We start from the raw sequence: 16,016 nt of genomic DNA on the forward strand, positions 1-16,016 counted from the left end.
GCCGAATCTGGAAGCAAACTACTGGTACTTCCTACTAACAAAATGCCACAAAAATCCTTTTGATCTAAAGGCCCATTTCCATCAGAAAGAAAGTAAGTCATTAGAAACAAACAAAAAAAAAACTTCAAAACGGAAATTCAAACTTAGGAGATAGTAAATCAAAATTATGAGATAAAAAGTCAAAAATACTACTTACTAAATTAGAATTGACATTAAAAAGCAAGAATTGTATCAAAATTTAAATTATGACATAATGAGTCAGTTAGGAGAAAAAAACCTTAAGTTTTAGTTATTGTTAAGAGCAAGAACAGAACTTGACAGTCGAGACAGAATGAACAATTGTACTGAAAAAGGGCAATAACCACTTAAACGTTTAAAAAGGAAGTAAAGAAACAGTGATTCGTGTTTGGATTATTATCCAAACAAAACCAATATAGCTTTACCACGTTTATATGGCAGATGCAAAATAGATATTCAGAAAGTTGTAAACAATAATGGCATTATAGAATAATATTCATTTTGACAGAGAACATTTTCTCTCTGAATGTTAAAAATACTGCTTCAGGAAAAGTTTTAGGTTTTGGATTTTATTCAGATTTTATTCATGTCTATTTATATTATTCATGTATATAAATATACATGATATCAGTTACATTAATAACTCATTCTTACACTTGTAAATGACACCAGGATTCAGCATTTAGGGCTTTTCTTTTTAAAAGGTTCTTGTGATGTGCTATACAATAAATCTATCTAGCCTCATTAAAACATGGACCCAACATTTATCTTCATGCCGTGAACAGACGCAAGTCTGTGACAGTATAAACAGTTTAATGGCTCACTGTGATGATAAAAAAATTAAAAGATTTCGAATGTAAAAATTCCATTTATTATACATCCCTAATTAGGACATAAAGTGTACTGTGTTTGTATGATTTATGGAGTCTACGCCTCAGGTGAGATGTGGTGACAAAACAAGTCTCTTCCTCAGGGTAAACCTAACTTCAGGCATCTGCTTTACTGCACCAGGCTCCCCGGAGCCTTCTTTCTGGCTTACGTCATAGTTCACACGGTGGAGAATGGTGGTGATGTCTTCACGCCTAAAACAATATAGAGTGTACAAAAATATTACTTTCCTTATCACAGCACAGATTATGATCAAATTAAGTGTACAGTGTACACTACATAGTAACAATTATATCATCAGATCTACAAAGTATCCTATGCTATTAATTTCTTTGATAGTTCAAGCAACAAACCTAACTAAATATTCAATTTTGAGTTTTATATTTACCTTGGACAACCCTCCTTTAGCTGCTGACACAGAGATTGGATGAACCAGCTCCCATCTGTTTTGTGTCTAAATGATAGATGATCTTCAACCGTGGCCATAGCAACCAGAACATCAGCTTCTTCAGGGATGAATAGTGAAGGAGACTCATCAGCATCCAGACCATTTAATGGCACTCCAGACTGTATCTGCCCTCCCTGGCAGGCCTGGATCAGAAACACTTTAGGCTTGCCGGTGAGGGCTGACTGGTCGGTCGCCTTGAAAGTTGCAATTATTTGTTTAATGGAGTGGGGCTTCCGATCAGTCCCGGAGACTACACTCCTTTTTCCGTGACTCAGAATACAGCAGATGAAGGCATCGCCATGCTTAGGAGTCTGCTGAAGATCAATGAACCTGCTGCCGATCCACTCCTTAACATTGAACTCCTGCAGCTGAGAGTGGTCGCTCAGAGAAGCTAAGCACTTCAGTGCCCGATCCATTTGGTCCTGGGTTTGGTCTTTATACATCAGCACTCTGAACCCCAGCCAGCTGAACACCTCTGCCAAACATTCTGCAGGAAATTTCATTTCAGAAAGCCCAGATAAGCTTCAAACACCACAGAAAAGGGACAATGGAGTGAGACAGTGAAACAGTCTATTTTGTAACATACGAGCATCTTTGTTGGTTCCACTTCTCACTGTGCCATCCATGAAATTCTCATTGTTTATGATCACACAGAGGCCGACGGGCTGACTATTCAACAGGTACTGCTCCTCCTAAAAACATTGGAAACAATTTAACACAAACACACAGAGACTTTAAATTAAGAGGTAACTTGGTTGTCTTCAATAGTTCAAATTTTATGAGGTATTACAGTATTACAAAGAAAATATTCTGTATATTAATACAGGCTAATAAGAATGTGTCCGGCGTCTTTGAGGTGAAAATATGTCCTGTGATAACCTGAGGGAAAAGTATTTAAATCCCTTCTTGTGGTTCTGTATCAGAACCTAATTAAATATGGTGACTCAACTGTTGTCACATATGATGTGCGATTTGAATATTAGGTAAAGACCTCACCCTCTTTTGCCTCTTGCTCTCTTGTGACAGGACATGTAAGGAAATCAGAGTGAAACAGAATTACACCTCCAAACATCAAACGTCCATACCAAACTATGTATGTTAACGCACCATTGTTGTCACGTGAAAATGCTTGGATGGGCTGGCGTAAAAGGAAGGTGTCATTCAGTTGTATGTTCTTCAGCTCAGGGTAAGTTGTTTCAATTTCCTTGTCGGTTTGCAGGAGGTTCAGGAAATCCTGGCAGAGGTCCTCTCCTTTATTCATGATCTTATCCACAAGCTCAACGACGTGCCCCTCTACATCTTCTTTGTTGATGCTTTTAAGGTTGTTGTACTCACGTGCAGTTATCAGGTTTCTCTCATGAACTTTGTTGAGGATTAACCTGTAGTCTCCACATAAAGTCTCATGGATGGCTGTTTTATTGCGCCTCAATGTGTCTTTGGCTGACATGCCGAATCTGAGAAAACAACAAGATTATTCAAGAGAGGAACTGGATAAACTTGATTTTCTTTTGTTCATAGTAAAGTACGAAGTCAAACTGGGAGCATACTGTACAGGCCCTTACTGTAGCATCCGGTGGTAGAGCCACCATCTGACACGTTACATTAATAAATACTTATTTTGCAGTCTACTTCACCCAAGATTTGCGAGCTTTACTTTGGATGAGCAGAATGTATCCAACATAAGTTAATGTAGCTTTTTATGTATGTTAGGTGTAACTAGCTCATAGGAATCCAAGCCATCGTGAGTCTTTTTCTCTGTATTTGTACGTTACGACCTACAGACCGACGTCCCGCGGTCAGAATTCAACTTAGCTAACCCTGAACCCTGCGCCACGACGGTGCACATTTCTTCCGTTAAATGCCGCACGTCGAAACCAACACGTAGCGGTAATGAATAAAGTTTTTGTTAACTTACTGTCAGGATGTCCTCCCTCCAGGAAGTACTTCAGGTGGAGTGTTACTTGAAGAGCAGAATTCGTAGCAGCCGCCACTACTGAATTAGAGGGGGTCTGTTTGCCGCCAGCAGTAATTGCGGCTGTGTTTTCCCAGCACGAGCGAGAGGGCGGCAGTGATGAGCCTCGTCCCCTCTAGCACACCAGAGTGACGCGAGGTAGACGGTAGCCTACTTGGGGCTGTGGTCGTGGCCGTGTGCCGGGGCGAGGACACGGTAACGCAGCTTAATCAGCACGCAAAAGATCCAGCGGTCGGTCCTGTCGAAGCACCAGGCGCTAGGGTGACGTGCTCGTGGACTAGAAGGATACATTCCGCCCCCCGGCCTCCGACTTCCCTGGTGGTCTAGTGGTTAGGATTCGGCGCTCTCACCGCCGCGGCCCGGGTTCGATTCCCGGTCAGGGAACGCTTTTGTCTTAAATGTCGAGGCGGAGGCGTGATCTGACAATGCAGTGGCAGTAGCATCTACACTATAACTGATGCCTGCAATGGCAATGGTAAATAGCGTTGTCTGTTGCCAGCCTGACAATAACATTACTGAATATCCCATCACCAAACTGGCGCAAATGGTCACCTTGAGGAAGAGTAATCTGTTAGTAGAATTGTTTTTAGTTTTGTTGTCATTTCTGTTCCTAGTTATTGGTTAGTTTGCAGTTACCCATTTCTAAGGTAAATAACATGTAAAATAATGTAATGTAGGATAATACACCCTCAGCTTAAGGTATGATAAATTGAAATTCTTGCAGAGTGAAGCATACAGTGTAGAGTACACACACGCAATTGCCAGTTTATTCAAATGTGTGATATTCTGGAGGATGTTGTTTGTGGTGTTGCTGAACTGTACTGCATTATACACAGACATGTTTCTGTTATTTATTGATTTAAATACTGATTTTTATGATTCATTGCAGGTCTGTTGTGTTACACTACATTCGTTTTAGCTATGTGTACTTAATAAACTTGCAACTGAGTGTAATAAATGTATTTCATTCAATGCTTGTGTTACTCGGTTAGTACCCAAAGGAGTGATTTGTTTCTCTTATCCTACTTTGCAGAGAGGCCGACTGTCCTGCTGTGCTACAGAACAGCAGTCTAGAGCTGGTAGCGACCCAGTGTCCTTCACAAGGGCCCTTAGCAGGGAGCATGTGTTGCCAGAGGGGCATCCCCTTTCATACCTTTTATGTTGCCTAGGTATGACACCAGGCTACGTGATGGCAAAGTACTCACTGACCCTTCCTGGACGGATTTTCTTACCTGGATGAGCTGATTCCCTTGTGACTCTCTGCTCACAAACTGTTTTGTTAAAGCACATCAACTGAATGATGTCAGGAAGTCAATGCAAGCTCTTTCAGTACCTCTGAACAATTTACACCCAGCAGGGCACTCTGTCAATTGTCCACCACTTAGCTGAAACCGTTTGAGTGTCCCGGTCTTGGGTTTATGTCAAGCCACCCCTTACCTTACTTCCTCACACCATTAAACCCCTGAACACCAGACATGTAGCACAAAAAATGACAGAACAAGGCTGCCCCTGTAACACAGAAATAAATGGTCACTGGTATGATATAGTAAATGATATGGTATTTAACTCAGCTGGACTGCAGACCCTCACCCACGGTGCTATAACTGAGGCTCCTACTGGCTCCATGTTTTATATACAACTGCTTCACTTTCACAATGCCATGCCCCATTTTGATCTGATTGCATATCAATTAACCAGTGATGAGAGTCCTCCTAACAGTGTCGAGGCAAACAGATGTATGTAAAAGAAAGGGGCAGTAGTCGGTTGAATTATATTTTTTCTGTAAATTTTATGTCCTAACGTAAATGTCTAATTGCATTTTCAAAGCTTTCTCCACAATGCCAGGGATAAAATTCAGGTGGGAATTTATTTACTTATTTATTGTTGGCTTAAAAGTGGTTAAATTTAAATTTAAATATATCAAGTATTTTAAAAAGTTACCAATTTTATTTAAAAGCTTATCAATTTTATTAAAAAAGTTAGTCATTTAGATACTTTTTTTAATTTAAAAAATAACTTTTTAACTTTTATTTAGAAACTTTCTGATTACTTTCAATGGGGAAAACTTTCAACCTGGGTCAAACATTTCTCTTTTTGTCAGCTTCCTACTTCGTCATATTTTGTGCAAGAAACATTACTCATACTTTAACCAAGAGACTTGGGACATTTTGGGTTTAGATCAGATTCTTGATATCTTTTTGGTACCTTGATATCTTCTTTCTCATCTTCATCAAATTTTATATGTGTAATGTGTATATCATATACGTAGAAGTTACCCTTCTCTCTTCGTTCTTTTTTCCTTTCTTCCTTTCTTCCTTTCTGTCATTCTTTCTTTCTTTCTTTTTTTCTTTTACTTTGCTTTCACAGCTTCCATGCAATAACTATTCAATGGGCTGTAAATCGTAAGCAATCATTGACTTTCTGGCAACTTATCAGCTCTCACATGTCATTTCTTCAGAAATAACTTTTTTGTTGTTGATCCTGTCTTTTACGTAGTTCTTTGTGTATTTGCCATGAACACGTGGCTTTAGATTCAACTAGAAAAAGCTAAGTAAAGGGTGTTCAGAATCTTTTCATCTTGTGCTGTATTTGTGAGAGAATAAGAATAATGAAACAGAAAGAAACCCTTGATTTCCTGATGCTTTGTGCAATATTTGACATCATGCTTCTTCTTTCTCCAGAAGTGTGTCATACTGTCCACGGGTGAGAGCGTTTACAGAACCATAGTCAGCAACAGAGCTGAGGAGCAGCACAAGGTAACGGCTTCTAGTTAAAGCTATTTATGATAATGTTATTACAATATATACCGTAGGAGAATTTTGTGTTACATTTTATTCATGAGAAAGCTCCACTATATAGGAGACAATATTTCATGTGTATGTCCATTTATCATTTTTGAGAGAGATTAGTATAGCTGCAAAATAATAACTGATAACTTATTCTTTTTTTCCTTTTTTTTCTTTTTTTGTTAGGAAAACGTAAAAACTTTTGTAGGTAGCGGTAATGTATGTTGTTAAAACTCACAATCAAATGTTACCGAGAGGAGAATTAACACTCACATGAGGAAGGCTATTTGTTTTCATTTGATGTCTTACTAACAGTCAGCCTCTACATGTAAGTACCCAAAAAGAGGAAGTATGAAAACCCAGGAACTTACTTAGTCAAGTCATTTAATTTATTTATTGTGGACAAAGTTATACAACAGGTTCTCCATGGTTACTGTCTGTGGTCCAACACTGTTGCTTATTAGTTAATGTTCACGTATGTCTGTTTTTCTCCTTCTCTCTCTGTGTGTGTGTGTGTGTGTGTGTGTGTGTGTGTGTCTGTGTGTTTGTGTGTGTGTGTTTGTGTGTTTAAAACCCCTAGGTTGGCCATGAAGCTGTTTCCTGTCCGCCAATTGATCTGGTCGGGTTTCCTGGTTTTGTGGGCGTCCAAAGGTGGTGGCTGACTTTTGACAATACAAACTCACACGCGCGCACACACACACACACACACGCACACGCACAGACATTTCAAAGGCCTTTGCGTTGAAGCTCACACCGGTCTGCACGCTATGTGCACATTCTCAAAGTTAGAACTTGACACCCCATGGCTAAAATCAATGTTTTTTATTTTGCCTCATGCTATAAGTCTAGATGTACTAAATGTTCTCTTATAACAGTGATAGAGGGCTACAATCAGGATGTCTGTCAGGAGGAATTGCAAATGTGGCCGGTGAGAATCAAAATGTTCTATTAACTTCCAAAGACTGCACAGACGCAGTAAAAGCTTGCTGCTTAAATATACATTTATTTTTTGATTTCTATATCCTGATCTTTATGTTTGTGAAACAATTTCAGCTGTATGTACAGAATTCTTCACTCCAGGACTTTATTTTAATGGACATGACTACTGTAAATGAAACCTTTACCTGCCTCCTTTACCCAACAAATCTACTCAACTGCTCCTGGTCATTTGACACTTTACAGAAGGATACTCAGCTTTCTGTCCACATCAGGTACTCATATTGTTTTAAATTATATATTAACATATAGCAAATTTTGATCAAAACTTTTTCAAGTGGGGATCAAGTAGTGTTTACAAGTGTTTTTACAATACAGGTTTGTTCAAATATATCAGTTGCTTTGAATGTGTAACTCTTTCTCTGCGTATCCATCCAGTGTTTGTCATGGTAACACATCGGTTCAGTCCCTGAACTATTTGTCTGAGGAAAGAGTTGGATCAGAAGCTTTGGTTCTGCTGCAGCATGACAACCTATATGTCATAATCCAATTCAACATGTCCCTGCATGACAGCTGGAAGCTTTACACCTACAAATACAACATAGACAAACTAGGTAATACTTCAAGACTCCCAAGACAAATTGTTGTTGAGTTTTGTTTTGAGTATTTGCAAATGATAATACTACAGATGGTCTTCAATGGCACGTCAGTGCACTAGGTAGCACTTTAATTTGATTCTATACCACTCGAATCTTAGCAGTGGATCAGTAGACATTTAATATCCATTTGTCAACAGTAAACTTCACAAATGGACGACACGCTCTCTGTAGGTTAAAGCAAAACGTGATTGTTTTGGAGCCCCTAGGGAGGTCACTTGGCAGAAAAAAATGTGCTATGTTAGTTTGGAAATTGGTTATGAGCAACCAGCCTACTCAGATTAGTAAACTGTAAGGAGTATAATATGTATCTGGAGGCAAGGAGTGCTCAGTCCCGAGGTGTCTTTTTTTAACTGTAGAAGCTGCAGAAATCAGCAAGTCACAGCAGTGTTTAAATTAGACACTATGTACAACTGGTTGATCTTTGGCCGTTACTTCACAGATGCAAGTCAACCAAAATATTAGACAAACTGAAATTTTGACCTGATGATGGCGCTAGAGGAAAACTTAAAAGTTATTTCAGTGTTTCCTCAGGGGGACATTAGTGTTTGTAGAAAATCCCATGGCAATACATCAGTTGTTGGTGAGACATTTCACTCAAAACCACAAATGTCAAAGTCATGGTGGCGCTACAGAGAAAAGACGGGGGTTAGAGATCCCCTGACTTTCCCTGTAGCGCCACCCAGTCATGAGGAATCCATCCTCTGGGGATCATAAATGTCTGTACAAAATTTCATGGCAATACATATAATAGTTGTTGAGATATTCCAGTCTTGACCAAAGTGGTGGACCGCCAGACAGAGGCATTGCCATCAATAGAGCCATGCCATTAGCATGGTTAAACAAATGTATATTATCTGTTTATTTTGTTTAGTGTGTTTATTGACTGAATTCCAAGTCTGATAATCTCTTAACAGAAACACCCTGGTCTCCTTTGAAAGGCACCTCTTTAAAATTTACAACCAAAAAGTAGGAATTAGAGATACTGAAAGTAAAAGAGGCACAGACATGGTAGAAATGTAAGTTTTTTCTGCTTCATCTATTTTATTACCTCTTTATTGACTCTTTATGTCCATATTATTAAGGATTTTATCTTAAAATTAAAACTTTAATCATAGCATAACATTATGACATTATTCTCACAATCCCACCACCCACCTTAAACTACATTTTTCTCCATCAGTAGTTATGTTTTTTTTTTTTTGACCATTTGACCCTGAGGGGGCTTCAGCATATCAGTAGACTGATGGTACAGTGACTGGCACTTTGTTAGTTGGGATTATCTTTGGGCACATGCAATCTATATGCTAGGTACATAAATTATTTTGGTAAGATGAAGGCTCAGGTTAGGTTTAGGTTGTATATTTTGGAGAGTCAACAGCAGACCTTCAAAATGAATTGTCAGTTACTTCAGTAACTTTGTGGATGTATGTGCCACAGAGGTCCTATCCCCACCCGTAAACGTCACTGCAACAGTCAAAGACGGAGGCCTGTTGGTGACATGGGGGCCACCAAACAATCGATCACGCCCCTCATGTTTTGAATACCAGCTGGACCTGGGTGACCAGGTACAGTATGTCTTTGCTTAAGGATTATTACAGGAGGATATGTATCATTTATCGTATTATTTTCTGGTGCAAATAGCAACAGGAACAATGAACAAGATTTCAATGGAACCAAGTCTGCAAAGTTAGACTTGATCAACTAAGGTTAACCTCATCTATTGTTTCCTTTCCGTAACAGGAAACACCGAAACAGTGGAGCGGGCAGCTGTCTTATACAGAGCTGAATGTAGATCCCACCCGCACTTACAGAGTGAGGATGAGGACAAGAAAGGTGGACATATGCATTAAATTTTCTCAATGGAGTGAATGGAGTCCCACTGTCAGTGAGTGCTGTTTGTTAAAGTCATCTGAAGGAGATATTTAACCAAAGGTCGGTGACCTGGTGTCATCGTCTTTATCTATTGGTTGACTGGTTGATGCCTGGAAGCCTGATTACATTATGTTATATGGATGAAGGCAATAACTTCTTTACCGTGATCTCTCCATGTGTGCATCTGTTTGTAGCGGTGGAACAGTCAGTTTACAAACTCAACACTCTTTTGATCATCTTGATTTCACTTGGAATACCCATGATCCTCCTCGCTGTGCTGCTGTTGGTGCGTCATCAGAGGTACTGCTTCCGTCTCGTACTGAATGACTAACCTGTTGACTGATGCTTGACGCCCAGCCATTCATGCGTGTCTGCAGTTAGATTGTGATGCTCAGCAGTGTCAGAAACAGGATAAGACTGACTCCATTGACAGCAGAAGCAGTGAATTTAAGAGTAACTAATTAGAGCAAGGGGAAATGAAAGGGCTGTGTGGGTGGTGGAATTGTTGTTGCTGGTTATTTTTACTGAAAAGCCAGCGCAAAACATACACCCAATATTTCTTAACATGCAGTGTTTTGTGTGTCTGTGTGTATGTGTGTGCGCGCACGTGCGTGCGTGTTTCAGGGTGTCTAAGCTTCTGTTTCCTCCGATTCCTCGGCCCCCGCCAAAGTACACATATTTCCTGGAAAAAAATGAGACATTCAATGTAAGTGCAGGCCCACACTGTACACACAAGCAGTCATATTGCACACACCCACCCAACCACAAACACTCATGAACAAATGTTGCCAAAGTTTTGTCTTCTTATGTTGTGTTTCCAGTCTTTCTATCCTGCCCTGTCGCCTAAGGCTGAGGAGGAGATCACAGAGGTGGAGGACACAGAGTAAAAGCCTGGAATGTCATTTTAAAAGCAATATGGGATTCACATTCATATTTAATAAACACCTGAGGTCACGTCTAACTCTGTTCACTCCCAGGTGCATTTTAATACAAAATGTCCTTTCAGAAACTCGCATAAATGTGTTGAATGCATGTATATGAGTGTGGGTGTTTTGATAAAACACACTCTTCACACTCACTTGCTCTGCCTGAATTAGCTGGTTAGCTAGTCCTGAAATTTGGATCTAGTGTTTCCACAAAATGTGTGTAACTATTTGTGTGTGAAATAAAGTTGAGTGATGCATTATCATCTGCTCTTTCAAAATTCATTCATTCATTCATTCAGTCAACCTTTAAAATTCATTCGTTCATTCAGTCAACCTTTATTTATACAAGGGGGTTCACTGACAGCAGTTTACAGGCTTCATTAAAGAGGCCCTGTTTATACAGGATAATAACAGCAAAAGCAAAAATCCAACATTTAGAAAACATTAAAACTTACAAAACTGAAAAAAAACCTAACTTATGAGAAGGGTAAGAAAAAAAAGGGGGGGGGGGGCAACAACATTAAATAAAATATGATCACAACAAAATTGGATAAAGGCTTAATTACCCTTGATATTTTATGAAATTTGTTTATTTGCTTACTGGCAGAGAGTCAGATGAGAAGACAATACCAGGCAATGCCAAGCCACACTCTTGTAACAGTTCTAAAGCCATATTAATCTCAGAGAGCTTTGATTAAAAAAAAAGACTGAAATGCACGTACAGTGAATAATATCACTATTGCACAGAGATAAGACTGTGGCCTGAACTATTCGTTGATTAAATGAACTAGAGAGAGAAAATTGTCCATACAAAGTTATTATTAAAATTAAAATATTACAGCAACAATGACCAGAACAACTGCAGTTAACAAAGCAAAGGAGAGCTTTTGGCAGCAGCAGTGGGCCCCGACTCGGACTCAAATGAGAGTAACTCAGTCCTGCCGTACTGTTGCAGCTCTCTGAGACTGAGAGTAATCACGTGCGATCAAGTCTCTGGTGAGGGAAGATAACAATGCTACTTCCTAAGAAGCAGCGGCCACGGGTTTAAAGTTGTTTAACTGCAGCATCACGTATTTTATTTTGCACAAAATACGTTGACTGGAATACTGTATGCTGAGAACAATGCACACACATCTAGTTTTTGTGAAGAGCATGTTTTTTTTTAAGAGCTTGTTGTACGACCTGAAAATCAGCTTGTAGATTGGATATTTCCAGTGACTGCGAAAGAACCTAAATAATTAAGTGTGCCCAAAATAAATCCTACGGTCTGCCTTTCTTTCACTGCTACATCGCAGTCACAGTCAGAGCGTAACAACACAGTTCCTGTGGTGTTACACTCAGTGAGGCCACCCTGCTATAGCGTCTTCAAATAAGATCAACAATCTGCAGATAAACCACACAGATGCCCTCTCCACAAAAACCATTCAACTCTGTGTCTGTGTAGAAAGAAAGTATTACAATACATGACCAAAACCATGTAAATGGTTTCCCTTATGGAAAAAAAAAACACCATAATATACACAGACGACCAGATGATTAAGACTGAGGCCACTATGGTGGAATCTGTTGTGTCTTGGCAAACTGACAAACACACCCTTCCTCATACACGAAAAAAAAAATGACAGACCACATATGCAAGATGTGTCTTTCTGCCAAAAGGAAACCACAGCAACAGAGATAGTATTTGATATATCTGCAGAAATACGATATATTGCTACACTCAATCTGGCAACAAATCCAAAACGTTTTAATGACTTTCAGGGGGTCTCAAGTACTTGGTGAAATACTCGAATCTGGCACAGTTTTTTTATACACTACAGTGGCCACTTTTTCCTAATCTTGTGAGAATTTTTTGAAACTGATACTAAGGTGACACAAATATGGATAAAAATAGATATGGCAGAGAGTACGCAGATCCTCGATATGCCACATACTGCACGGCTCTCTCATCTGCAGTTTGTCCGTCTGATTGACGCCGCTGGTCCGCCAGTCTAGAAGCACAGCCTCAGTAGGCAGAGCTGCTGTTGCTGCTCATCTCCATGTAGGCAAACTCTGTGGAGGAGACAGCTGCAACTATGTTAGAGTTGAGTGAGTGGGCCATGAACCGGAACAGACATTTCAATGCTGAAAAAGAACTCTTCGATTTATCACAAACACAAAACACACGTTGAATACACTGTGTGTGTGTGTGTGTGTGTGTGTGTGTGTGTTTGTCTCTGAGTTTGTGCCTGTGTCAATGCGCGGTGCAGATTTAACTGTTCCATATAGTAAGTATAGAAGACTTTTCAGGATTTTTTTGGCAATTTGACACAAAGGAAAATAGTCTATATTATAATATATAAAGTAAATGTGTCTGTGTGTGTGTGTGTGTGTGTGTGTGTGTGAGTGAGTGTGTGTAGGTGTGTGTGTGTGTGTGTTTATGCGATACCTTGTCCAGAGCTGATGTACTTGAGCTCTGTTCTGTCCAATGGATGTGTGAGGGGGGCTATTCCGACACCAGAGGCTGCACTCCTTCTGTAGCTTTCTATCAATGTTTCAAGCGTCCTAAATCTCTGCGGTCTGTCTCTTGAATTCTGATAATCACAAACACACACAAGCCATAAATAACTTCCTTGTGTATATGTGTGTGTGTGTGTGTCTGTGCGTGCGCGTGGAGTGCCGACATGTGCGATATGCATGCAGACGTTCACCCACTTGAAGAAACCAACCGTCGGCGGAGTGTGCAAGCCTGTAGGTGTGCACAAAAGGTGCTTTCCTGCAAAACACAAATTTCAGAGATTTTAACGATTTGTTGTGAAGTGGTGTAAAATCTGAAACTGCACACGTTGACGCTCACATTCCAATCGAATGATTAAATCTGTGAAAGAGAGATGTGAATCTGGAGCAGAGGATGACTGAGTGATTTCAGTTCTGTGTTGGACACACTGATGGTCAAACAGGTTCTCATTTACTCCTAGAGAGCGGTTTAACTGATTCATACGGAATTCCAGTAAGTGTGATTATTTCAGATTGTCTAACTTTCTTTTTTACTCTACAAGCTGTTGTTCTTTCTAAAAACTGTACATGAAGTAGCCTTAATGAAGTATAGACTTGAGTCTTGACTGGAATTCTTATTAGAAGATGTCTTTCTGAATACTTTTTTTGTATTTGAACCACTGAAACATAGTTTGTAGACAGCGGTGGAAGAAGTACTCAGATCTTTTATCTTTAAGTAGAAATACCAACCATGTAAAAGTACTCCATTACAAGGAAAGTCCAGTATTTAAAATTAGAACTAAGTAAAGGTACAGAAGTATTGTCAGCAAAATGTACTCAAAGACTCAAAATTAAAGGTATTTGTCCTTCAGAAAAATGTCCCAAGCAAAAGTTTCATTTTACTGCTGTAGTTGGTTGGAGTGCAGCTAGTTTGAACTACTTTAGGTAGTTTAGTCCAGTGGTTCCCCACCGTGGGGTCGGGCCCCTCAAAAGGGTCACAAGATAAATCTGACGAGTCTTGAGATGATTAATGTGAGACGAAAGACGAAAAAATGTTCCGATAAACACATCGGCATTTATTTTTTGTACTTTTCAATAACTTTGTAAAACTTACATACTATTGAGTTTGAGCCTCAGTTATGTAACTGAAAATGCAATGAGACGTTTAGAGGGGAAACGTCTCTTTGGTGGAACCTAACTCACGCATATGTGAAACATGACAAGGGGCCCCAACCACACACTTATTTTGTTGTGAGGGGTCACGAGTGAAAAAAAATACCGGTTTAATCTTTATTTCATGAGATGATCATGTGTGTTAAATGCCGAATTGAAAAAGTGACTAGTAATTAACTAATTGGAAAATAACTGTAGTGGATTAAAAAAAATACAATGTTGCTCTCTGAAATGTTGTGGATAAGAGATATAAAGTGGTATCGAATGGATGGGCCCAAGTACAGGTACTTTAAATTTACATGAGTACAGTACTTGAGTAAATGTACTTATTTATTTTTCACCACTCTTTTGCAGTTTGTCCAAGGAGTTCTGTGTGTTTTTAGCTCTCTGCTTTGGTAAAGCGCACATACTCCAGATTTGGATTAACACTGACTTTGGCACCAAAATATTTTATTTTTTATGTTTTCTATTTTTACTTGTCCTTCTGTACAATGAGTTTCACTGTACTCAATTTTTACATGCATATTTAAAAACAACCTTTGTGGAGTGAGGCTGCAGCACGTCTCTAAATTTTTCTCAGCGTCGCAACACGACACTGCACATTTTCCAGCAAGTGCAAACTACAATCTTGTCCACAAATACTGCCGCTGGCAGAAAGGTGCTTTACTATTTATGAAATGCTGTTTTTATTTAATATCATTAGGCACTTCAACAGGCACTTCACTCATGGTTAACGCTTACACATAATCTAATTTAAAAAAAAGTGTGTAAGGCTTTCAGTGTTATTTCTTGAATTAACATTAACATTTTGTCGAATTCTTGCCGTATGTTCATTTTTTTTCTTTGTTCAGCACCTTTTAAAGTGCCTGCAACAAACGGAGCTGTAACTTTCATTCTATCATTCCCTCTCACTCGTTTTGTCAATTCAGCAAAGTATAAAGCTGCCAGGAGCTCAAAATACAAGAAAATGACACCGGAGCCCATACAAATGTGGGATAATTACTTACAGTATTATCAAAGAAAAAGTTTAAGGTTGTACAGTCATAAATTAGTTTTTTGAAAGCCCCACATCAGCACTTTGAGCTGGTTTTCTCAGCTTGTCTCTACGATATTTAAATACAATTATGTTACTATAAATAAAATCGGCTCGGTGTAGCCACTGAAGAATGAAGAATGAGCCAACAAACTCATAAAGGTGCAACATGGCTGAATAAAAAAAATAAAAAAAAGTCACTTTTGGGTCATATTTGTGCACGCACACTCACAGCTCACCTCACACACAGGCAGTAGGCGCCCTGCACAGTCTCACTGTCCCTCAGCAGAAAGCTGCCATCACGTCCAAACCTCTCCAGCAGCCTCTCTGCGGCCTCGCTTCCGATTCTCCCGTAGTAAATAGACTGGACCAGCCTCCCCTCCTGCTCCATGTCGCCTCAGAGAAGGCACTCGTGTGCATACACGGTGGACGCGTAGCAAGGTCTAGCAGCAGATAAGGGGGAAAAAAGCTAAGAAGCAGGAAAAGCTTTTTTGGTTTTCACACTTTTCTGTCCTGCGGCTGCGGCTGACGTTCTGCATTTTGTCTAACCCAAATTATGCTTCCTCTAATTTCTTTTTCTGACGAAAAGTGAAAGTATAACTTTGATGTTGCTGTGCCTTCTTAATTCAGTACCTGGTTTGCAAGTCACAAAAGCAACTGATTTCTCACCTCTGCTCTGCCACACACTCAGCTAGTTTGCCTTCTGCTAACGCGTGTGCGTAAACATGTTTCTGTTTGTCTTTGTCAACGCTGTTCTATGAAATTACATTCAATATTGAACTGGCCCAGTTCATTAGGAGCTGTTTTTTCACAATCTCATACACAATCAT

The 16,016-nt window shown here is 39.5% G+C and overlaps 3 protein-coding genes and 1 non-coding gene across 7 annotated transcripts; 2 read left to right on the forward strand and 2 right to left on the reverse strand.

Annotated features, from left to right (window-relative positions):
- Nucleotides 1-866: 866 nt before the first annotated feature.
- On the reverse strand, nucleotides 867-3,529 carry LOC120799085 (caspase-8-like). The gene is made up of 6 exons (XM_040143967.1): nucleotides 3,270-3,529; nucleotides 2,462-2,808; nucleotides 2,351-2,370; nucleotides 1,941-2,046; nucleotides 1,295-1,841; nucleotides 867-1,100 (listed from the first exon to the last, which is right to left on the reverse strand). The coding sequence occupies exons 2-6, from the start codon at nucleotides 2,799-2,801 to the stop codon at nucleotides 953-955; spliced, it is 1,161 nt and encodes a 386-aa protein (XP_039999901.1). The 5' UTR covers nucleotides 2,802-2,808; nucleotides 3,270-3,529; the 3' UTR covers nucleotides 867-952.
- A 109-nt stretch (nucleotides 3,530-3,638) lies between these two features.
- Nucleotides 3,639-3,710, forward strand: trnae-cuc. The gene has a single exon. It is a non-coding gene; the product is annotated as a tRNA-Glu (tRNA).
- A 689-nt stretch (nucleotides 3,711-4,399) lies between these two features.
- LOC120799514 (interleukin-5 receptor subunit alpha-like) lies at nucleotides 4,400-10,754 on the forward strand. Of its 3 annotated transcripts, XM_040144767.1 has the most exons (11): nucleotides 4,400-4,495; nucleotides 6,008-6,082; nucleotides 6,693-6,763; nucleotides 6,988-7,040; nucleotides 7,166-7,323; nucleotides 7,487-7,662; nucleotides 9,145-9,272; nucleotides 9,448-9,592; nucleotides 9,774-9,879; nucleotides 10,204-10,285; nucleotides 10,401-10,754. In XM_040144767.1, the coding sequence occupies exons 3-11, from the start codon at nucleotides 6,700-6,702 to the stop codon at nucleotides 10,464-10,466; spliced, it is 978 nt and encodes a 325-aa protein (XP_040000701.1). In that variant the 5' UTR covers nucleotides 4,400-4,495; nucleotides 6,008-6,082; nucleotides 6,693-6,699; the 3' UTR covers nucleotides 10,467-10,754. The 3 variants fall into 3 exon arrangements, with proteins under 3 accessions (XP_040000701.1, XP_040000700.1, XP_040000699.1); XM_040144766.1 differs by lacking the exon at nucleotides 4,400-4,495 and having other exon boundaries at nucleotides 5,821-6,082; XM_040144765.1 differs by lacking the exons at nucleotides 4,400-4,495; nucleotides 6,008-6,082; nucleotides 6,693-6,763 and having other exon boundaries at nucleotides 6,799-7,040.
- Nucleotides 10,755-10,863: 109 nt separating this feature from the next.
- LOC120798430 (SH2 domain-containing protein 1A-like) lies at nucleotides 10,864-15,926 on the reverse strand. Of its 2 annotated transcripts, XM_040142658.1 has the most exons (5): nucleotides 15,856-15,887; nucleotides 15,426-15,629; nucleotides 13,200-13,260; nucleotides 12,934-13,078; nucleotides 10,864-12,572 (listed from the first exon to the last, which is right to left on the reverse strand). In XM_040142658.1, the coding sequence occupies exons 2-5, from the start codon at nucleotides 15,575-15,577 to the stop codon at nucleotides 12,511-12,513; spliced, it is 420 nt and encodes a 139-aa protein (XP_039998592.1). In that variant the 5' UTR covers nucleotides 15,578-15,629; nucleotides 15,856-15,887; the 3' UTR covers nucleotides 10,864-12,510. The 2 variants fall into 2 exon arrangements, with proteins under 2 accessions (XP_039998592.1, XP_039998593.1); XM_040142659.1 differs by having other exon boundaries at nucleotides 10,864-12,557; nucleotides 15,426-15,926.
- Between the last annotated feature and the right edge of the window lie 90 nt (nucleotides 15,927-16,016).

This window comes from Xiphias gladius, chromosome 14 (assembly GCF_016859285.1).
Source record: "Xiphias gladius isolate SHS-SW01 ecotype Sanya breed wild chromosome 14, ASM1685928v1, whole genome shotgun sequence".
Taxonomy (NCBI): Eukaryota; Metazoa; Chordata; class Actinopteri; order Istiophoriformes; family Xiphiidae; genus Xiphias; species Xiphias gladius.

Coding starts and splice junctions, on each gene's coding strand:
- LOC120798430 (XM_040142658.1), bottom strand. CDS start 15,577: ATGGAGCAGGAGGGGAGGCTGGTCCAGTCTATTTACTACGGGAGAATC. Junction 13,261..15,425: donor GCCTACTGCCTGTGTGTGAG/GTGAGCTGTGAG, acceptor TGTGTTTTGCAG/GAAAGCACCTTTTGTGCACA. Junction 12,573..12,933: donor GTACATCAGCTCTGGACAAG/GTATCGCATAAA, acceptor ACATAGTTGCAG/CTGTCTCCTCCACAGAGTTT.
- LOC120799514 (XM_040144765.1), top strand. CDS start 6,915: ATGGCTAAAATCAATGTTTTTTATTTTGCCTCATGCTATAAGTCTAGA. Junction 7,663..9,144: donor ATACAACATAGACAAACTAG/GTAATACTTCAA, acceptor TATGTGCCACAG/AGGTCCTATCCCCACCCGTA. Junction 10,286..10,400: donor AAAAAAATGAGACATTCAAT/GTAAGTGCAGGC, acceptor TTGTGTTTCCAG/TCTTTCTATCCTGCCCTGTC.
- LOC120799085 (XM_040143967.1), bottom strand. CDS start 2,801: ATGTCAGCCAAAGACACATTGAGGCGCAATAAAACAGCCATCCATGAG. Junction 2,371..2,461: donor ATTTTCACGTGACAACAATG/GTGCGTTAACAT, acceptor TCCTGTCACAAG/AGAGCAAGAGGCAAAAGAGG. Junction 1,101..1,294: donor CTAAAGGAGGGTTGTCCAAG/GTAAATATAAAA, acceptor ATATTGTTTTAG/GCGTGAAGACATCACCACCA.